This window comes from Oncorhynchus mykiss, chromosome 2, assembly GCF_057628025.1.
Source record: "Oncorhynchus mykiss isolate SJ-2025 chromosome 2, ASM5762802v1, whole genome shotgun sequence".
Lineage (NCBI taxonomy): Eukaryota > Metazoa > Chordata > Actinopteri > Salmoniformes > Salmonidae > Oncorhynchus > Oncorhynchus mykiss.
The window spans coordinates 64,780,950-64,804,473 of NC_143023.1; the positions used below are offsets into that span (position 1 = coordinate 64,780,950).

Below are 23,524 nucleotides of genomic sequence, written 5' to 3' on the forward strand. Positions count from 1 at the left end.
CCCCTATAGGAGGTTGATGATTGTTATTTCTGTAGTTATGCTGCTACTGATTTATGAAAGTTAAAGCTGGATAATTCGTGGTACAACATGAGAGTTGTGTATAGCCTTCTCACGACCTTGCACACTCCTCTGATTTATATATGAAGAGTGCTGGTGCTTGGTATGAGGATTTAGCCTCTCAAGCCGGCCTGATCTCGCCAGCTTAGTACTGTAGAATATGAGTGTATTTGGCTATTTAACCTTATACTGAAGTGGGCTACATCAGTGTCACACAGAGTGTTTCTTGGTAGTCTTAAACAAATCTACTTTGAAATAAAAGTCTACACCTCACACACATGGTTGTGGGCTTACAAAAAAGAAGACCATGTCAGATATAGAGTTGAATGTATAATATTTTGAGTTTGCATCCCAATACTACAATTTATATACATCACAGAAGACTGAAACAACAAAACCGTTTGAAATAGAAATGCCAGATTTTCAGAAAAAAATAAAATAATGTTTATTAATTATGAAATTCTGAAAAATATTAAAGTCATTCCACCAAGAGGCCAAATGCAGGAGGCACACAGTGTAACCAAACATCCATGGCTAGCTGGAAGTTTAATCTGTCTGGAAGGCTAGTAGCATTGGGTGTAAAAGGGAAATCCTGGAGGACATAATTACGCATGGGCATCCATCCATCGCTCTGCTCTGCCTCTCTGCAGCAGGGATTAAACTGTTTACCGGTTCCCTACTGGCACCTGACTAGGCCCAGGAGGCTTATTAACCTTCAGGGCTAAGGACAGCCTTACATCCTAGCATACAGTACGCCATCTGAAAGGACTACTCAACCTTGTTTGCTACAGCGGAGGTCTGTAACATCATGGGTCATCAGCCTGACCTGCTGTATGATACTACTTCATGAGGAAAACCTTCTCCAATTATACAGGTCAAAGAATTGTGGGCTAATAAATTGAATGTGATTGAAATTGAGAGAGAGAGAGAGAGAGAGAGAGAGAGAGAGAGAGAGAGAGAGAGAGAGAGAATGATGTAAATAGCGAGAGAGATTTGGTTCCTTTCATGGCATCCATGTCAGTCAGACCCAGTCATTCTAAGGATGTAAAGTGTTAATTAACAGGTTGAGAGACAGCCGGCCAGTCGTAAATCTGTGGTCCGAGGTCTCTCGGTAAAGATATACTGCTCAGCTCTCTGACTTCAGGACATGCAGTTGTTTGTAACACTTTGCCTATAGTTAAAGTAGCTAGAGCTGCAATGTTGTCTTGCTTTAGACCTCTCAGTTAAGGTATTCTCATTACATTTACTGAATGACTGTATTGTTTTTGCTCTGCGTTACGTTCCCAGCATTGTTGTCACTGCTTCCTGGCACCTAGTCTGACCGTAATGAAGGTTTGTGGTATGGCAGTGAGTTATGATCTATGTCTGTGTCTGTTTAGTCACTGAGGCAGCACTGCTTTAAGAATTCACTTCATTCACACTGAGGGCTGATTCAATCGTACACTCTTAGAATAAAACGATGCTATCTACAACCTAAAAGGGTTATTTCGACTCTCCCCATAGGAGAACCCTTTGAAGAACTACAGTATTGAATAGTTTTGCGTTCCGGGTAGAACCCTTTTGGTTCCAGGGCATATGGAACCAAAATGTAGAATCCTTTCCACAGGGGGTTCTACATGGAACCCAAAAGACTTCTACCTGGAACCAAAAAGATTCAAAAGGGTTCTCCTATGGGGACAGCCAAATTAACCCTTTTGGAATCCTTTTTTCGAAGAGTGTAGATGTATTCTGAATGGAACAGGCCCATGGTCTTCTTCCATCGCCCTGCTGGTTATGGAAAGTTCAGGACAAATAGTTTTGTGCATTAGTGTCGCGTTTGTTTTGATTGTTGTCATGGTTATATAATTTGCAAGCTGCCACAATTCACTGGTATAGATAGACCTAATCAACAAACTGCATATGCATTGGATTGAATACGCTTACATTATGATTGATGGAAATTGTACAAATATTTACAACAATCTATTCTAAACAGCTTGAGTTCAAAGGAAACATTTGTTGCCTGTCTACTCACATTGCATACTAGAAATATTAGAAATCTCACCAAACACACACACACACACACACACACACACACACACACACACACACACACACACACACACACACACACACACACACACACACACACACACACACACACTGAGGCTCTGTAGCAATGTGCTACAACCTGGAACCCACAAGCTGCTCTCGATGACAAGGGAGTGCTGGGGTGATTTACACTCTAGAGTTCACTTATCCATGTCACTGTTTGACGCACAAGAGGTCCAATGGGAGAGTTAACGGACAAGGGCGTTTTAAAACACAGCCAGGCACATTCCTCCAGTCAGAGCTCAACGGGTGGGCTGCCCCTGAGAAACACTTAGAGGACAGACAGTAGTGAGAGGAAGGAGAGCTGACCGAGCCCCCCTTGTACACGCATCCTTTATTCCCCTTCTGGGTTAGACACAGCACAAACCATGCACCACTACAGCAAATGCAGTAACTTTACCTGGAACGGAACCCTGAAAGAGCTGGGTAACTACTCCTCCAGTGGTAAGCAGGATATGCATCCTTGATACAGTATGCATCCTTGATATGTCTTGAATGTGCTTTTGAAATCCCTCACTTGGCGCAGGTCTCGAATCATTCATTGAGAAGTGGTGAGAGTCAGGGCTTGACTTACACATGCAAAGCTCTCGGTTTATGCAATAATATTGCATGCATATCCTTTTTGTTAACACTGTACAGTGTTACCTTGTTTTTTTTATTTTTATGTCAGAGACATGATTATTTTTAGTATCAGTGCAAACATGGATCCCATCATAGATTTGAATTTCACAATGTCTTGCGTACTACTTTTTTAGAGGCTGTGATTCTAATTCATGCATGAGTTCAGTTTTATTACTCGGCATCCAATTGCCTCTCCCCCACAATGAACAACCACCATGGGTCTTGCAAAAATATATTTACCTTACTGATATCTAGCCTAGTAGTTTCAATGAAAATCTTGTCAATTAGAAGTTGATTACCTAATTAATATTGTGTGTTGAAGTTAAAATACAAAAATTCTTCCTTCTTTCTGCCACATTACAAATGCTTCATCTGAATAACGGTGGTGCAGGCAGGCAAGTGCAGGATGGTACAGGATCCTCCAAGCTTACCAAGATATGTCCAATGCAGCAAAGTTGGGCTTTAACATCCTTTCTGTTACTTATAGGAGCAGATACATACATTGCAGTATATATACAGTATGGTGTCGGCTATTAGGCCTACTTGGAAATATTTCTTGTAACACCTTCTACTTGATTAACTTTTTGGTGGAACCCAATACGATAGCACAACAGCAGTATCATGGTGTGTTGCTATTAGGAGATACACTTGGGACTATATACAGAATCTCCGTTTTGCTCGCTTCGGTGTAGTGGATATGTATAGAAAGGTATGTCATCTTGTCTGGGGTCTTTACAGGCCCATGCATTAAGGAGGCTTCTGTGAACTCATTTCACCAGGAGCTCAGTTTTTAGATGCACCTGAGTAGCAAGCTGACAATGGCAAGCATTGCTATACAAATGCCCTTTACTTCTCCTTTCCACCCAGTCATTTCTATGGCGTTATCCCTTTCATTATCAGATAATGTTATATTCGATGGTTATATCTGTTTCCATATTGTGTGTTGTAAAGTGACAAATAGGTTATACTAGGTTATACGGCATGAGTCAAGTATATTAAAACAGTGTTTAGGAGCAGTTGAACATATTGTGTGGGGATCAAGAGAGAGAAAGATATCAGCAGAGAGGTGACTCAGCAGAGACAGGGAGAAACAGAGCGAGAGGGTGGGGGAGAGAGAGAGAGAAATGCCAAGAACTACATGTCCCACAGGTGTAGGTCATAACTCATAGACCATGTATGTGTGTGGATTAGGGAGAGAATTTAGTTCTGTTGTGACAGGCAGTCACCTTGCTTAATTCGCTAGGCTGTAGGGATGAGAGCTAAATAAAATGGTAGCAACTCCTCCTCAAGAAGAAGTCATTCAGTTGTGCGTGTGTGTGAGTTTGTGTGTGTCTGTCAGTAAAACACCTTGAACTTAACACTGAATCTTCAACATATCTTCATTTCATATTAGAAAGACATAAATGGCATCTAGCCTTGACAGCAGACATGTTTTGAGATTTTAATTATCTCAGCAATTCAATTTTAAATTCACATTCATTTTGGTATTTTGCTTGAAGCTGCTACTGCAAAAACCATTTGAGAAGGTGAAAAATTGGTTTGATACCTTCTAGGTATGTATCTTTTCATGATTAGAGCATAGCACTGGTAGCGTGGTAATTTTAGCTTTGACTGAGTAGTGAGTCATTTGAATACATGACTGTTGTTCTTGTGCCACAGAGGGATTTAGGTAGCTTTAGTGTAAAAGCCAAAAGGCAGTACTTGTGTGTCACCGACGCTGAACACCAGTGCGGGGGTAATTCAACTCCAGGGTCAAATTGTTTCTTATTAATAGCAACTTATTCACAGAGCCATAGTTATCCCTCTGTGTCGTTCTGAGAGGAATCTGTTTGATGAAAGATGCCTTCGGTCTCACCATCCTATCCCACTGCGAACGAGCCATTTGAGTCCTGGTTTACCCTGTGATGTGCTAATTAGCTAGGATTTAGGTTACCTCTAATTCATGCACCTTAACTGGACAAAGATGTCGCTCTGTTGTGGCTCTGCAGATTAGCAATGTGATAGCGCTTCTTTGCAACTGTGGACTAATAGGTCCAATAGCCCTGGCTCGTGCTTCTGTGAGGAAAGATTTGTCTCCACAGCCTGGAGGTGGTTTCTAATTTCCCTCTGAAGTTCAAGGTCAAGTTTACCGTCTTCCTCCTCCTTGAGTTATTTTCAACAACGGACTAGTCACCTAAGGAAACAATGCTTTAAAGGGACAAATTACTTTCTTGCTTCTGAAATATTAGTAGGGTTATCTTGGGGTGTTGATATTCGCTGATATTGGACCTGTCAGAGAGCCAGTGAAACTTAATGAAGCCAAGGCTCCCATAATGCCACGGCATTCGTCCTCAGCTTTGTTTTATGACATACTAGGTTTCAATCTCCCACCTAAATATAGCTGCTGGAGCCAAAACAAGAAATTACCATCTGGTCACCTTGTCATCAGTTGACATTTTGACCTGAGGAACTGAATGTTTAACCCCTATTTTATAGTCATCCAATACTAAACATACAGGACGTCTTTCAGCAATTTCTGAAGCAGTAAGCAGTCATTTGACGTTTACAGCCACAACCCCCCCGCGCAAATTCCTACAAGATCTCAGACGCAGGTTGTAGGTTAGATTTAGGAGTGGACATCCTTTATGATTTGACACCTGTCTTTTTAGGGGTCTATTTTAACAAACCAAATTCTTTGCACTGGCAGTAGTGCTATAGGTTTGTGGGTCTACTATTGTCACAACCAGAATTATGGGCGCAGTAGCTGGAGGTAGCACGAAAGTGCTGGGTTTCGATGAAAAAACAATTTGAAGGTGTGTTGACCCCTCACTGGCCAATCAGAATCCAATTCAAATGTTAGTCTGTTATAGCCTAGTTTGTTAAATAGCCTACGGTACCAAAATAACAAAATGTAGGCCTATCCCATATTTGTTAAATATGTTGAACTTGTTTTTGAACTCTAATTACATGGCTTCAATATATTGTTAACATAGCCTTTGCACTGATATAGGCCTACTGTAAAATGCATTATGTGTGAGCCATAGACAAGCCAAACATTGTCAATAAGCTAGATTAAATTCACTATTGATAAGGCCTAAATTGAATAAAATAAACTTGTTTTAAATAGGCTATGTGTAAATACAGTTGCAGGCACCATAATTGCTCCCTGTGGGCATATCATATTGGGCCTAAGACAGCGTAGACTATGGGGGGTTTTACACACATCCACACTTTCCACATGAGCTGGAAAAATATCCAATATAAAGAGAAAGGGGAATGTCCACTCAACATTACTGCCCCCAAATACTGTATATATAGCTATAGCCTACCATCGCCATTGACATGGCCAGTAGTGACTTTGCCACTTAAAAGGTAAACAAACAAACAGGCAAATATAGCCTAGAAGTGGATTCAGCACCATGGGCAGCTATCGGAATTCCTGTGATTTGACAGTTAGGTAAGTGGAAGATTCCTTTTTGACAAAGTGATAAACCAAAAACAATAAGCAGTCTTTAAAAAATAAAATTTTCCTTAGCAGGCTTCCTACAGTTACTGACACCTTTCATGCAATGGGTATTGCACATAATGAGTCCAAATCTTTCACAGAAAAAATAAAAATAACGTTCAAAAGAAATAAAAAAGGTGAATGAGTGGTTTGCTGCTTGTAATATTTTAATAATACATTGGCAATGTACACAAGGCAGCTACTACTAATACCATAACCAACTGCGTTATCGCTAAGACCAGCTTTTGGACGGTCTTAAATATATCTATTTGTGCACATTGAAATTGGCATATCGGTGCAGGTTTTTAAGGAATTGCAAACAAAATTGCAAACTATTGGCATTTGACACTTGCACCTCCTTACCGCCACCCGAAAATAGAGCCCTTAGTGTGTTATGTCCATCGTTAAGAAACATTAGTGTGATTTAAGTCTTAGCTGTTAATGTAGAGTGTATACCGATGATGGTTGAAATGGGACAATTGGATGTAATGGCCACCAAGACGTGTTTCACAGCAAAAAGGGAGTAGCCCAGGAGATGGTGTAACCTTTCAGACCGTAACTTTTCAGATGACAACCTACACACCGGAAGGCAATGAGGGCAGAGGGACTATCTGAACGCTAGCATCCTAAAACGCTAACTGGGCTACGACTATTACATGGCTCAAAATGATGTTAAATATTAGGCTTCATACTTTAGCTGGACAACACTATTTTATTGTGAGGCGTGAATGAAGCTTTATAGGGACAACTTGGCTCTACAGTCTATTACATGTTTGAATTTTACAGCTCATCAGGGCCGTTTCTATGCATAACCATCATAAGCGGTTGGCCAGAATAGATCGGCAGTTTTTCTCATGTTTTGTCAATCACTGCCATTCAGTCACTCAATTGATAGCTAAGTTAGCTAGCCAGCTATTTAAACCTTGTAATTGTTACAAGTTTTAGAAAGCTGGCTAGACTAACTTACCTCATGGCTAAATTACTTACTGGGCACTCAAGGCACATGCCAAGTGGCCCTGACCTCCAGGGGCACCCATTAATTGATATCATATGAAGATGGCATAAGTAATTGCAAAATGTATAGAACTGCAGGGAATTAGCCTTAAAACTGAAAAATCTTCTCTCCATCCAATGGTAAAATGTGTAGAACTGCAAGAAATGTGCACGCTTTTCTCTCACCCCCCCAACCCCCAAGAACATTTACTTAAAAGCTGTACATTTTTCTCTCTGCTCCCAATAGCAGGGCCACTAAAACATTTTGCCCACAAGGTGGGGGGGCCCCCAACCAAATCTTGCTTAGGGCCCCTAAAACGTCTATGCAACTCATGTAACCATCATATTGTATTGCCTGCATATACAGTACTTGATGACTGTATTCAATGTCCTTTTAGTGTAAGGGGGATAAAGACAAATTTCATTCGCACATTTCACAGGACAAACTGTAATCGGAGCACATCTTGATGTCTACACATAAAGTACTCATGTTTTGTTGAAATGTTCGGGTCATCCATTTGATGCATGACCACAAATTGGCTGCCCACTGTAGCAAAGAAAACTAATAATAATTGTCAGACTATAATGTTTAATTTTAACACAACAAATCCTTTTGCATCTGTGTCTGTAACCGATAGAACACTGGGGCAAAGGTACTTTTTACTCTGTTTCATAAACTACCATTCTGTTAGATAGTCTCCTACGCTGAATATGTTTTCTTTTTTCAAACGTCTGAAGACTTGATGGCTAAATTATGCCCTTAGATTTAGAAGGCATAAGAACACACTTCATGGATAAGAGCACACCACTTATTTAGTGTAATGTCCTGTACCAGGTTTCTATGACACTATCACAGCAGATTATCTTTTCGTTGGATCCCCCTGTTATCTCATGTCTATTTTCAATGTAATTGTCTTCCTTCGAATATCAGACGTAATTTGGCAAAGAATAGCTTCATTTCAATCTGCTTCCTCACTTTAATTATACAGTATGTTACCCCATAGGCTACACTGTGCAGCCTTCTCGTTCATTGTAGGCTCATACTGTAACGAATCTCTTCGTCGTCTGAGGAGGAGTAGGAAGGATCGGACCAATATGCAGCGTGGTAAGTGTCCATGTTAATTTATTAGACTGAAAACACAAAACAAAATAACAAAGTGAAAGGAAGAAACGAAACAGTTCTGTCAGGTGAATACACAAAACAGAAAACAACTACCCAGGCTACCTGAGTATGGTTCTCAATCAGAGACAACGATTGACAGCTGCCTCTGATTGGGAACCATACCAGGCCAAAAGCAGAAATACCAAACCTAGAACAAAAACCTTGAATGCCCACCCCAACTCACGCCCTGACCAAACTGAACAGAGACATAAAAAAGGACCTAAGGTCAGGACGTGACACATACAGGTTCATTGTAGATATGGCCTCCTTGGTCCCCTTGACGTGAGAAAAAGTGTACCTGGTCCGTACTCTGAAGGCTGTGGTGTAATAAAGTTATATCTGGTCCTAGCAGCTGGCCAGTTGGTCCTAGATCTCCGGCCAGTTTCATCTCCCTGCCAGCCTGGACTGTGTCGTCAGGAGGAGGGTCAGGGTGAAACATGGTGGACTACTCAACCCAACTGGCGTCTCCATTCTGACGCCACCAACACGTACAGGAGGCCTATACATCAAGCACATATAGGCTATACACTTATAACACCTGCGCGCGAGCGCGCGCACACACACACACACACACACACACACACACACACACACACACACACACACACACAAACACGCAAAACACCCTCTCTTTCTCTTGCTCCCTCCCACTCTCCCTCAGATCGACACATTCTGGAGCCGGTCTTTCTCTGGCTCATTTGGCGTTAGGCAGTGGCTCATTTATTTTCCATCTGTTTGCTTTCATTAAGTTATTTCTGATTTATTGCTGCATTTGCAAGTCAATGGCTAGCAAGGTTACGTCCCTGCACCTTTCACTATACAGTAGAAAGGAATATGAACTCTATTGCATTATTTGCTGTTGTGTTAACCGTTTATGTTTAAAAAAGCTTACAGCTAGATAATGCTTCAAAAAATGTTATTTGGTTATTGAATATGCTATATTAAGATGAATGGATTCTATTTACAGTATAGGAAGTGTTGTATGTACAGTAGAGTTGTATCCAGACTGTTTTGCCTGTAGGGATCATAGCACTTTGACTAGACAACAACAGAGGAGAGAGAAAGTCTAAACACAGGGTGCTTCTATTAGGGTTTTTTTTGGGGTGGGGGATGAAATCAAGCCATGTGTCCTGTCCTTCAGCCTGACCCCTTGTGGCCTGTGGAGCCTTGGCTCTCTCCGCTGGTTCCCTTTGCCACCTTAATCCTCACTGTCACCCACATGCCTTACGGCCAACTCTTTAGCCCATGAACTTCACAGTGCCCTTTGCATCCCCGTTAAATTCACAGTGGTAATCCCAACCTGACATCATTCAACCCATTCTGTTCTGCCCAAGGTTTCCGTCTGTCGGAGTTTGTCTGCTGAGCACCCTGCTACAGGTCCAACAGGCAGTTGGGATTGGTCTCTGAAGACCGTCAACACATGGATGTGGCTTAGCATAGCGGAGAGAGTATTTTAGGTGTGTGAATAATGATCTCCGTCCCCTCAGCAGCAGGTCAACAGCACGTTGGATTTAGGGCGCTATCTTTGGTTGGATAGTTGAATGGTTCAAAAGAAGAAGGGGGGTGTTGTGGGGTATCCGTTGTCTTCGGGACGAGTGTAAAAGGGGGTTAATGCAGGAGGTGGTGGGGGAGCTGTATACCCAACCCAGCCGACCCCAGCAAGATCAGGCATGTCTCTGTATAGTCCACTACTCTGCAGGGAAGTCAATTCCCAACCGTGGAATCACTCATCCTCACTAGGCTCAGTCAACTGTATTTTCACTAAACCTAATTGTATTAACACAGTCATTTGCCTTGTCTGTTTTATCAGAGCAAAATGCCTTTTACGGATAGTTTTACAATCTGTACAACTTTTATCAGCTGGGTAATGAGCCAGTCAGATTGATTATGACTTCATCAAATGTTAAATTGAAACTCTCTTATGATGACAGAAATACAAATTGTGATGGCTTGTAAAATCTGTGTTGTTAACAATATAATCGCTGTAGTCCTGCAAACATTATTCCACAGATATTGCTATCAGCACCCACTTTGAACAGAGCTCTCTGACAGGTGGTCCCTCACAGTACACAATGTTTATTTTGGTGTACACACATGAAGACACTTACAAAACAACTACATCCCAAGTTGCCCATGTTGGATAATGGTACACACTTTTTGTAACAAAGTTGGTATTATCCGTACACAACACTTCTATAGCATTACCAGTTTATTACCCCCATGATTTGATTAAGCAAGGAAAGGTATACTGGCCTCTAGTGTTTAGATCGGGCTGCGTGCACCATATGCAATTTCAATACTGAACAAAAATATAAACGCAACATGTAAAGTGCTGGTCCCATGTTTCATGAGCTGAAGTAAACAATCCCAGAAATGTTCCATACGAACAAAAATTTCTCTCAAATGTTGTGCACAAATTTGTTTACATTCCTGTTCATGAGCATTTCTCCTTTGCCAAGTTAATCCATCTACCTGACAGCCGTGGCATATCAATAAGCTGATTAAACAGCATGATCATTACACAGGTGCACCTTGTGCTGGGGACAATAAAAGGCCATGCTATGGGTTATGGTATGGTCAGCATGATAATGCATGGTCTCATATCGCAAGGATATGTACACAATTCCTGGAAGCTGAAACTTTCCCAGACATGTCACCCATTGAGCATGTGTGGGATGCTCTGGATCAACACGTATGAAAGCGTGTTCCAGTTCCCACCAATATCCAACAACTTCGCACAGCCATTGAAGAGGAGTGGGACACCATTCCAGTGGCCACAATCAACAACCTGATCAACTCTATGTGAACTCTGTGAAAGAGGAGTGACTGGTTTTCTGATCTATGCCTCTACTTTTTTTAAGGTATCTGTGACCAACAGATTCATATCTGTTTTCCCAGACATGTGAAATCATTAGATTAGGGCCTAATCATCTTTGAAATTGTTGCATGTTGCATTTATATTTTCGTTCCATGTACATTAGGGACCATATGGGCAAGCCATACGAGCATTCCAAGCGCCCCACTGTGAAACTATGCAAAGTGTTCCCAAGACATGACATGCCTTTTAAATAGAAAATGGATATGAAAGTTTATACGCCTCCTGAAATACTATAAATACTACCTGTCCACAGTTTGATAATTTCCATAATTTCCATCAATTCGTATTAATTTCCTAAGTTAAGCAGCTAAAGTTCTGTATATATTATAGAAAAAAACTGTAAACCCAGAAGAGCCACTCTTCAGGACATTATCATAAGGTTTGACATGCTAACAACAGGTTTTTAGACTCTGATTTATTCTACTGATATCTAATGCCAATCCAAAAAAGTATTGGATATCTAATGCCCACCAAATTCAAAGTGGTCCATCAAAGACTATTAAACATTGACCATAGTGACTGACATCATTGGTTCGAGTCTTATTTTAGCTCAATAACAAGCAACATCTAAGGAAATGTACCCTCTGATGAACAGCTGAAATCCATATGGCGTTATAGAACATCTTAGCCATTTGTCACTCATCTTTGGTGAGGATGGGTAAGCTAAGCCTCCCTGTTTTATCAGCCAGCGCCGTACACATCCTCTGGCCTTGAGTTGGATCTCGGTCACCGCTATCAGAGCACACAGCACCTTGTTTCCCTAGACATCGGTGTGTCTGGACGATGTCTTCTAGGAGATCATGACTGTGCTGTGTACTGTAGTGGTTATCTGGACGTAGAAGTTGACCTTCAATGTTACAGTGATCATAGAAAAACTATTCTAAAGCCAGTCAAACAACTGAGATAAAAGCAGTTGATAAAACAGTTGATTCTTTGTGTGCTCTCCAATGACACATCAACGGTAGGCCTATGGGGGGATTCCTATTTAGATTTGTCCACATTCAGAAATGAATGTAAGAAAATTGTTAGTGAAATCGACATACTACTCATGTTACAGAGCAAGCTTCATATGACACCAATACTTACTTTGTAGCACTTACAGTACATAGGAAACATTATGAAGTCTTGAAGGAGGCCTGGGTAATGCCAGAATGTCAGAAATATTCTAACTTCAATGAAATATTTCCTAATTATGATTTTAGATACAAATGTCAAGTATAGGTCAGCAATCCTTCCTCCTAAGGACCATTCTATGGATTCAATCATGGTCCTTTTTAGTCCTGGTTTCGTGAAGAATAACCATATGGGTTGTTAGATAGCTCAAAGTATCAAAGGCCTTATACTCAATAAAGGCGAAATACTATGCTCTAAGACCTCTCGCAACACTCAATAACACAGCAAATGTGAAAGCCGGGGTACTGAAAGGTAGAGAGAGAGAGAGAGAGAGAGAGTGAAGATGGTGACGTGATAGTACGTTTGAAAGTTTATGTGCCGCTCGTTGTGTCACATTGCATAATTTACAGTCAGGGCCGGCTCTAAGATGATAAATCCTTGTGGACAGTCAGAATTGTTTTGTCTGTTTCAAGCTTGGTTACTGCAACATGACATTTTGGGTGGGCAATGCCCAACCCTGAACCCCCTAGAACCGGCCTTGTTTACGGTTCTGTTCTGGTTGTGTTTGTGTCCTAGAACTGGTGAGTGGGTTACCCTAAACTAGCAGCAGATCATCATTATCCTCAGCATTGCATATATTCCTTCAGAGCGAACACCATGTTCCATTCATCCGTTAGTGCCAGAAAGTTCCTCTTGACATACCCTGCTGTCATCGCTCATAATTTACAGCCTCTCCTGTCCATCCTTTCTCGAATCCACACAGTAAAAATAGCTCAGCTCATACATACTCACTCTGTTCTCCATAGCCATACACTGATGGGGTTTTGAGGAGGAATAGGACCCATTACAGTGTTGTCATATGATTTGATGAAACACCATCGTTATATGACATTTTAATGAGCTCTATAAAGATGATCCAGGGCTTGGGGAGGATGGCCAATGTCATAGGGAAAGAATTCTCTTCCTGTGGGCCTTTAAAGGGAGTTTTTTTTAGAAGAAGCCAGTGTGTACAATTTGAGGCAACGATTTCTCTGTCAGCCCACCAACTGCGCTTGAGTTTGCCTTATTGGCTCCATTGTCGCTCCCCTCCCCTCGTTCTACCCAGACGCTGCCCTCTTCACAAGGGCTTGAGCCAAAGACGTGTCAATCCCAACCACTGTAAACGTAAGGGAAACCTAAAGAAGAAGAGTATCAGTTTTCAAAAGCAAGGACACTTCACCTTTGTATGATCGTTCTCATGAGAACGTGTCCAGCTTGGGCTTTCGTAACAGTATCTTCACCGAGGGCCCTGCTGGCCCTGTTGGCTCACTTGTGGAACAGCATTTAGCACTGAATGTGTTGCTTGCAACGTTTCTTAAAGCAGAAAGTTCTCAGTCTTTTTCTGTATGTCACTCACTGTATGTGTCACGCACATTTCTGTTAAAGAGTTAGGTATGCAGAGACCTTGCATTATGTGGATAATCATAAATAGGTTGACACCAGCAGATCAAATTTGAATCAGGTAAAAATGAATTCATCTAACACAGCAATGGAAAACAATATTGAGGAATAGTTTTCCTTCACTGTTGATTTCCCTTACCTAACAACTATCTCCAATTTAAGCAAATTGTTTGTTTAATAAACTATCTGCTACTGTAATGTGTCCTTGTTGTTTGCTGTGGTTAGCTCGACCACTCTATCCCCATGACGCCATTCACACTACATAATATTTCCCAAACACAAATAATCCGACGCCAATCACACTTTGCCTGTGGAGGATTTGAAATGCCACTATGCATGTGAGACATTTATCCCCTGTAAGTGTGAATAGACTAAGCATTATAAGCAGTTAAATACCATGTTGCGTTTGTATCTCCTATTAAACCTTAATGTGTTGGTTGTGTGGCTGTTTATTAAATAGTTGTTACCACTGGATGTGTGTGACCTATTGTTCATTAGTGTTGCAAAATGGGAAACAAAACTGAGGCTTTTACCATAGTTTCAAAGTGAAAGGGTAGGTGTAATGTCTTTCATGTTCTCATTGAGTCATTCATGTTAGCTTCAATAGAGCCCCACAGTGGAGGTGTCATAATACCCATAAAACCTAGCGGTCAGGCAGGGAAATAAATCTCTCTCACGGTCAAAGTGACTTTTATCAATATATTCAGCTCTCTCAGATTCAAAAATACTAATTTGCATCAAAGTAGACATCATGGGAAACTACAATCCCTGCAAGCTCATGCACGTCATCTCTATCTGACAACTTTGCTAACAGGTATTGGGTCAATTTAAAACTTGCACAGGTCAGTTTACAGAATGTTCCATTTAATGAAATGTAGCTAATTTATGCATTACTACATTTAGCTAACATTAGATAGTTAATCCAGAGATTCTTACCTTTGCCTCGGTTCAGCAGTCTCGTCCAGATCATCATGGCATTTGTAGTTCTTTATGATAGCCACATTAGCAGTTAATTTGTATTTCGTTTTTTTGAGGCATCAATACAGCCGAATATGTTGATAAAAGTCACCTTGTACGAGAGAGATTTACATGGTTATCAAAACACCATGCCTACACGAAACACAGCCCTTATTTGAAGTGTTTCTAAAAATCCCTTATGGGAAATGTTAATGGTGGAAAAACGATTGGAACCATTTCCCTGTTAGACCGCCAGGTTTTATGGGTATTATGACTCTGTGGTAGTCTATAGTTACTAACCAACATCCTGAAAGTTTTTAAATGCATCTGACGAAACACTAACTGTTAACATGGATGATAGACAGTTGTGTTTTGTTTTGTTTCCCATTTGTCTGGTCAAGCTTCCCCCTCCACCCAACACACACACCCCCCTCCACCCAAACGTTCTAACTACACACACACTCCTCTCTCTAGCCCCTGTGTGTTTTCCTAAACCAGGGCGGCCTCCTGTGGAATGCAGGGCTCCGTTTAATCCCTGAGTCTTGTCAGGCCTTTTTTTTTAATAGGAAACTCATCTCAACGTCCAGCAACAAATGGAGCACAGGGATTTATCAGTGGAGATAGAGTTTCAGCCTGCAGCTGAACGCCCCTCTCTCACAGCTCCACTAGGCTTCCTTGTTAAATTAAGCCACAAGGAGACTGTGTGTCGCTGCTGCTGCTGCTAGTCTCCTTGGCTGGGTCTGTGTGTGTGTGTGAGGTGGGCTTGATTCTAGCCTGATCTTCCTTTCTGTTTCCCCTGTGTACCTTCAGAGCGAGTACGGGCCAGCATGGCAGCCCCCGGCAGCTCCAGCGGACTAGAGGTTCTCCTGTCTACTCTGCAGGTAGGAACACACTGGGTCTGGGACTGTGTATGTGTGTGCCTGTCACGTTGTGTGACTGTGTCTCTGTTTGCTCACGGTCGCTGATATGGCAGTCTAAAGTGGAACGCTCCAAATAAAGTGGGCAGGGGATCTGCTGACTGACGGGAAAGGGACGCTAGGCTAGCAACACGCACTTTCTCCGTAGAGCTGAAAGAGGAAGATAAATGGAGAGCTTGGGACTATAAGGTTCTATCTGCATTTTTGTCAAAATGTAGTTATTGACATAGCCTTGTTCTGATCAATGTTCTCTACCTACTGTATATAGTACTCTAAACACCCCAAATCATGTTGTTAAGTTCAAAAGAATACTAAATACAAATCACTGACACCATTCAAACCAATGAGGGTTCGGAACTTTAAGGCCAATTATCTCAGAATTCTATTTTTGCAGATAGCACCTTATAGTTCCAAGGTCTCAGAATGGTGATCATAAGCATCAATACCCAGAAATTATTACCTGGAAACATGTTCACAACTTTCACTTGCCAAACAGCTACTGTTCGTACAAATTAGCACCGGGCATAGATCACTCTAGTATTACACAGACAGCTAATAATGTAGCTTACTGTGTAGCTTCTAGTAATGTAAGTTTCAATTTAGATTGTGTTCAAATCATTTTTATGAGATGGTAAACACATTTCCATTTAAATGTTAGTATATTGTATAGTCGCAGTATTTTAGTGTACTGTTAGTCAGTGTCGAGAATACTGTCATTTATACACTCCTAACTGAATTAAATAAATGGTGAAAAATATTTTCCAATAATTGGTTTGTGCCCACTTTATTTAAAGTAGCTAAACTAGTTCATAAATCAGTTTGTGCAGTTTACATGACATTAACTTGTGTATGAAAAAGCTTGTTAAGTGAAATGCATGACCAGCTGTATGAAGGCCGGCAGAAGGCTGGCGGCCAGATGTCAGTGGGGATAGCTAGCTATACTGTAGCTGTTCTGGTGGGAGAGGAGCAGAGGATTACAATATAGAACGGATGGTGTGTGAGATATTATCTACAGCCCAGTGAATGCAGCTGATCCCTCTGTACTGCGGTTGTCAGGATCCACATTTAAAACCAGTTTCATAATGTTATGTTGTTGGTGCTGTTGATGCATTTGGTTCTGTTGAACCACAGTTGTCAAGCATGTTGGTAGACTATTTGTTTTTTCCCCCACGAGTTTGTAAGTAATTACATTTTCGATTATGTCAAAGCTGTTATATGTTTTGGCCTTCACGCTTGTCGTCTATTTGCAGTAAAAATAGTAAAAAAATAGGATTTTGTTATAACCAACTGTATTTCAAATGTAAACAACACATAAACAACATAAACATAAACAACTTTGTATTCTTATATAAAAATGGACAACTTTGTATTTTTTAAATATTACAATTTTTACCATGCTTGTTGGTAGAAAAAGTATTTTTATTTTGACCGAAGTAGACAGTAGATTCTCTCTTAATTTGAGTAATAAATATTAATTCGATTTCTGATCCACTTCCCAGCCATGTATCCTGATCTGGTAATGAATTATGATAGAGCACACTGACAACACCATTAATTCCAATGCTTAGCCGGAGACAAAGTGTCGCCCCCCACAAAGTAGCAGTCACCAACTGTTATCATTAAGTGGCTAGTCTCACAAATACACTGGCCTTGGTGTGCGGCTGTTGGTGCCTGTATTGCTAGCACCAGTAATTAATATATTCATGTCATATACTGAACAAAAATATAAACGCAACATGCAACAATTTCAATGACTTTACTGAGTTACAGTTCATGTAAAGTCAATTGAAATAAATACATTAGGCCCTAATCTATGGATTTCACATGACAGGGCAAGGGTGCAGCCATGAGTGGTCCTGGGAGGGCATAGGCCCACCCACTAGGGAGCCAGGCCCAGCCAATCAGAATGAGTTTTTCCCAACAAAAGGACTTTATTACAGACAGAAATACTCAGTTTCATCAGCTGGCAACAGCTCTGGTGGACATTCCTGCAGTCAGCATGCCAATTGCACGCTCCCTCAAAGCCTGAGGCATCTGTGGCATTGTGTTGTGTGACAAAACTTCACATTTTAGAGTGGCCTTTTATTGTCCCCAGCACAAGGTGCACCTGTGTAATGATCATGCTGCTTAATCAGCTTCTTGATATGCCACACCTGTCAGGTGGACGGATTATCTTGGCAAAGGAGAAATGCTCACTAGTAAGGATGTAAACAAATTTGTGCACAAAATGTGAGAGAAATAAGCTTTTTGTTTGTACAGTATGAAATATTTCTTGGATCTTTTATTTCAGCTCATGAAACATGGGACCAACACTTTACATGTTGTGTTTATATTCTTGTTCAGTAAGAGTATCAAGGATCAAGGTAAGACCCAGATGCAGACTGTCAAAGTAGCACTGTTTATTGTAGCAAACAGGGGCAGACAAAGACAGGTCAAGGAAGGCAGGGGTCGAAAATCCAGGGTAGGCAGAGGTACAGGACGGCAGGCTCAGGGTCAGGGACAGGCAGGGTTCAATAATCCAGAGGTGGAACAAAGGTACAGGATGGCAGGCAGGCTCAGGGTCAGGTAGAGAGGTCAGGTGGGCCGGTACAGGGTCAGGACAGGCAAAGGTCAAAACCGGGAGGACCAGCAAAGAAAGGCTGGGAAACAATAGGACCTGACAGGAAACCGCTGGTAAGCTTGAACGAACAAGACGAACTGGCAACAAACAGACAGAGAACACAGGTATATATACACAGGGGATAAAAGGGAAGATGGGCAACACCTGGAGGGGGGTGGAGCCAAGCACAAGGACAGGTGAAACACTGCATCTCAATGCTAAAGGCGTCACTACAGACCCTTGTTTAATTCCAGGCTGAATCACAACCGGTGGTGATCGGGAGTCCCATAGGGTGGCTCAGTGTTGTCTGGGTTAGGGTTTGGCTAGGGTAGGCCATCATTGTAAATAAGAATTTGTACTTAACTGACTTGCCTAGTTAAATAAAGGTAAAACAAATAATTGTCTGATCTGATGTGATAGAGACATGGAGAGTAACAGTATGCCAATGTCAGTAGTTCTTAATTAATGAAACCAATGGCCACCAACCATCAATTCTAAGGTCTTCTGAAGTGCATGTGACAGAAAGACATGGCTCTGCACAGCTACACCTTATGTCAGCTCAGCTGTAATAGATCACCTCTGTTGGGTGTTGGGTCCTGTCTCTTATTCCCTCTGTGACAACACCTGTCGTAGAGTATGCACGCAGAAAGGCCAACAGAGAATCTATCTTCTGCACTGTTAAATGTCAAGGTCATTGTAGTAGTTTCCCTAGATCATTTCATATGTTCTGTTATTGTTTTCCCTTGTAGTTTTTCAGAAATGCTGTACTCACAGTGTTTATTTTCGGAATATTTTACTTACGTGATTTGTTTTCATTTCTTTCGGTTCTGTATTTTTAAAGGGGTGCATACATACTGTACAATCCTTCAATAATGTCTCCCTTTGCATATCTCTCTCCCAGTGGTTTATTGAAGAACCAGCGTTTCAGCCTTCGTTACGGTTCTTAGATTTTTCCAGTTTACCGTGTGGTCCGTCAGTCTGCACCTCGTCAACTATTAAGTTTTGAGTCCGCAGCTTCCACCTTATCCCTTTCCATATGTAAAATCATCCCAATCAAATAATAATACTGCCACCTGTCTAACAAAGTTAGCCCTTCTCAGCACATATGGTATAGGCCGATATTTTCCCTGCCTGTTATCATACAGGAATTCTCTCAGCTATAAATGTCAAAGTCTGGGCCTGGATCGTGTAGGTGATCCATTCGCACCTCATCACCATGCCTGTTTAGGTGCTGTCTGTCTACAGAGATACCAAATAGCACCTTATTCCCTATGTAGTGCACTACCAGGGCCCATAGTAGTGCACTATATAATGAAAGGGTGCGATTTGGGACTTCTCTCTGGGGATTAGAGCCCCCCATACAGAAAGGCTGTCATCTGCTGCTGCTTTTAAACACAGCACCACAGCCCCTGCTGGGCCTGGGGCATTCGGTTTCCTGCACCTGGGCCTGCTGCAGTATTTGGGACCCACGCTGTGTTGTTGTGACCTAAGTGATCTCACCACCTAATTCATCCTCAAAATTAGACGTCTGAGTCAAAGCTCCCCAGCTGGGTCTTGGGAAATGCATTTGCGTTGCCAGTCGAGAGCATGGTCACATAGTTAAATATAACAACAATGCCAATGACAGTTCTCTCGTTCGAGTTGCCACTCTACAGCCAACACTACAGAAAACAACAGCAGCAGTCTGGCTGAGGTTTTGACATAGTGTTGATCTCTTCTCCCCACAGAATGCAGGGGACATTGAGAGCACCCTCAATATCCTCAATGTGCTGGATGAGCTGCTTTCAGCTGGTGAGTCTCTGTTGATTCAGATTCATAGTAATTCCATGCAGATAAAATGCTACGGTATGTCTACTTCCCCTAGAGAGCTACAGTCTACTACCCTTCTTTGGTTTAGTTGTGTGTGTGTGTCTGTGTGTGTGTCGTGTATGTGTGTGTCTGTGTGTGTGTGTGTGTGTGTGTGTGTGTTTGTCTGTGTGTGTGTGTGTTCCAGGCACAGACAGACGGATCACCTACATGATCTCAAAGGGGGGCAGCGAGGCCCTCCTAAGCGCCCTGGTGACCACAGCCAGGACCTTCTCCCCCAACTTCACCATCCTCCTCCCCCTGCTGCACCTCCTGGCCAAGGTCGGACACAGAGGTGAGGCTCCAACTGACAGATCGGAGTGGAAATATAGTTTACAAGAACGTGAAGTGATACAATATTTGGAGATGTCATTATTTAGCTGTTGTCATGAAAGCACATGGCTATTTGTCTCAGTTATACTGCATGTTGTCGTAAGAGGTTGTCAAACGGTCTGTAGATCTCAACCTTTCAACACAGTGGGTAGCTTGATGATTTTCTTAGTTACCGTCTTAGAATGTCAACAGGAAGTGAGTCCACATCAAATAATGGAGATATCATGGCTTTCTCCTCCTTGGCCGAGGTGTCCATTAGCTTTTAATAGAAAGGCCGACAGGTCCATCTGACTGTTATCCATGTTATCCATTATCTGACAAAGCTTCACTGACACGGATGCATACCTTCATATCGTCACAAGTGGCATGTGGCCACTTGCATGAGTAGGAGAAGCTTTCTCCATTCATATACATTGCAATGTTCATTGTCACCCAAGCTAATGAAGGATTTATGGTAACCGGTATCAACAGCATCAGCTGGTTTCTAAAAACCCATTTTGGTCTCAAGCTATTTTGACAAGAATGAGAAGCAATGGTCAATTTATATGGTGTTGTGCAATATAATCGATCAATGTGATTGTATTACTACTTGATTTAGATCCCACAACTCTTTACTTTCACACCTGCTTCACGATGTTACTGCTAAACAGCACATATAGTTGTATTGGTCTCACCTGCGTTTCAGTAAAAGCTAAGCTTTGCCCTGTACTTCAGGGCCCGGTGAGCCTTTTCTCTCTTCTCTACAGAGCATAGTACAGTCAGTCATCTAATGGGTGCCTTTGACTGGACTCTTCACATTTAACGGGTGTCCTCCGATCACTAAAATGCCAGCTTTGAATGCTGATGCAATATCCAATAAAGCCAGTGACGCGTTTGAACGTTGGTCTAAGTGGTTTTTCCACTGTAATTGCTGTAATATTGTATCATAAACTAGGATTTGTGTGCCTGGTTAAGCATGGTTGTGTGTCAGTGATTAGTAGAAAATCATACCAGATCTATTCCACTCCACAAACCGCCAGGCAATTCACATGTGTAAAAGCAGTGAGAAATCATTCAAGCAGATAGACAATCTAATAGCGTATTTGGATTGCATATCATTCAGTGAAAATATTGTCCTCATGCGCCCAAGCAGCTTTTATTCATGAATTCGTTTCATTATGGTGATTCACAATGAGAAGTGTTTTCTTGTTATTTTAAGTGGCGGATAAAATAAGCAAACCACATAGGCCTACAACTGTTTTAATTATACTAATCAAATCTTTATCTTCATTTGATCTGTTTTTCTACCTCATAGAATGTTTCATTTTCTCTGAAAAATAACTGTGCAAACATTTGCACTGGTGTAAACAGTGTCAGTGGGTGGTCAGTTATCATTAGATCTGAGGGTTACTGATTGCTTGTCTGTGGTGTTATGTGTGTCTCGATCAGACCGTCGTATTGGGATGAAGGCAGAGAAGGCGGAGGCTGTGCTGCCAACTCTGACTCTGCTGAAACAGAATGTAAAACACACCAGGAGGACGGCAGCCTGCCTTTGGGTCCTCCAGGTTTTCTGCTCCTCTGGTAGGTCAATAACCCCTTAAAGCTTCAATCACACTTCACTGCTTTGTCTGTTTTGTGATTTACTCTCAATGTCAACAGTATCCAGAATTAATACAAAGATCTCTATGGGACTCTGTGAGTTCAGGGAGTATGGAGGAGGTCTACATTCTGAAGAGGCGCCACATATTTGACTTGAGTGCAGATGTGCTGGTGCTCTTCACTTAGGATAGTAATTATGATTTAATGAAACCATACTGTATCCAAATATTGACCAGTGAAATGTGAAATGATTAAACAACATGGTCACAAGGTCTGATTTTTGTGATGACTGTAAACTGTCAGTGAGTCGCTTATACTGTCGCTGGTGAAAGTCCAGACTCTCCACAATCTTCCAATTTTGCTGCCTTAAAATGTAATTATGAAAGGGATTCAATTAGAGTTTTTCCCCTATCGATCTACCCAGCCTAATCTAAAGTGAAAGAAAAATTATAGGACATTTTCCAAATGACTACAATATACAAAAGGAGGAACTATTGATTGCGTGTGTCTTCACACCCCAGGGTTAACACTTGGTGGAAGCTCCTTTGGCAGCCATTGTAGCTGTGAGTCATTTTGAATTGGACTCTTGTTAGAATTGGACTCTTGTTAGAATTGAACTCTTAAGGCAACATATGTCCTTTTTTTGATCAAATTTGCTCAAGCTCAGTACATTTGGTTGGGAATTTAATGATGGATATATGTATTTTTTAAGTATTATGGTGGCAGCATCATGTTGCGGGTATGCTTGTCATTGGCAGGGACTGGGGAGCTTGTCATGATCTAAATAAATATGGAAGGAGCAAAGCCCAGTAAAAAGATCAAGGAAAACCAGCCTCAGTCTTTTGAAACCCTGGGATAGAGTTGTATTTTTCAGCAAGACAATTACACAAATGTTCATGCCAAAGACACACCAGAATGGCTTTCCAAGAGGTGTTGAGCTTTCCTGAGTGGTCTCATCTCAGTCCTGACTTAAATGTGCTGAAAATCAGAGACAAGGTTTGCTGCCCATCGCTTATTCCCAAACAAATGTACAGAGCTTGTGCAATTTTGCAAAAACAATGGACATATGATGCCCTAAGAGTCTCACTCAGGAGAGGCTGTAGTGTATTCCTAGTACTGCTAAAGGGCATAGGCCTACAGAATGAATCCCAGCTGTAATGGTGCTCCCACTAAGTATTAACTCTGGGCTGTGAAAACATGCATCCTCATTTTGTATTTCTTAATCATTTGGAAACATTATATAATTTTACTTTCAGTTTGAAAATGTGGACTAGGTTGTGTAGATTGATAGGAAAAAGAAAACCATTTAATCTCTTTTTGATAACATTTTAAGGCAGCAAATGTGAACACACTCTGCAAAAACTGGTTGAATCAACGTTGTTTCAACCCAAAGATTCAATGTGTTTATGCTGAACCAACTTGTAACCTAAATCCAGTGGCAAGGTGACATTTTTGG

General features: G+C 41.5%; 1 protein-coding gene across 2 annotated transcripts in view; it reads left to right on the forward strand.

The window, feature by feature from the left end:
* Positions 1–2,192: 2,192 nt before the first annotated feature.
* Positions 2,193–23,524, forward strand: part of agbl1 (AGBL carboxypeptidase 1) — a 161,174-nt gene continuing 139,842 nt past the window's right edge. For both annotated transcript variants that reach the window (XR_016487780.1, XM_036953095.2), the window contains exons 1-5: positions 2,193–2,592; positions 15,607–15,677; positions 20,040–20,103; positions 20,306–20,452; positions 21,919–22,050. Coding sequence is in view for 1 of the 2 variants with exons in the window: in XM_036953095.2 (XP_036808990.2) it covers positions 2,517–2,592; positions 15,607–15,677; positions 20,040–20,103; positions 20,306–20,452; positions 21,919–22,050 (490 nt within the window). In the remaining variant the exon portion in view is untranslated. The remainder of the gene's footprint in view (positions 2,593–15,606; positions 15,678–20,039; positions 20,104–20,305; positions 20,453–21,918; positions 22,051–23,524) is intronic.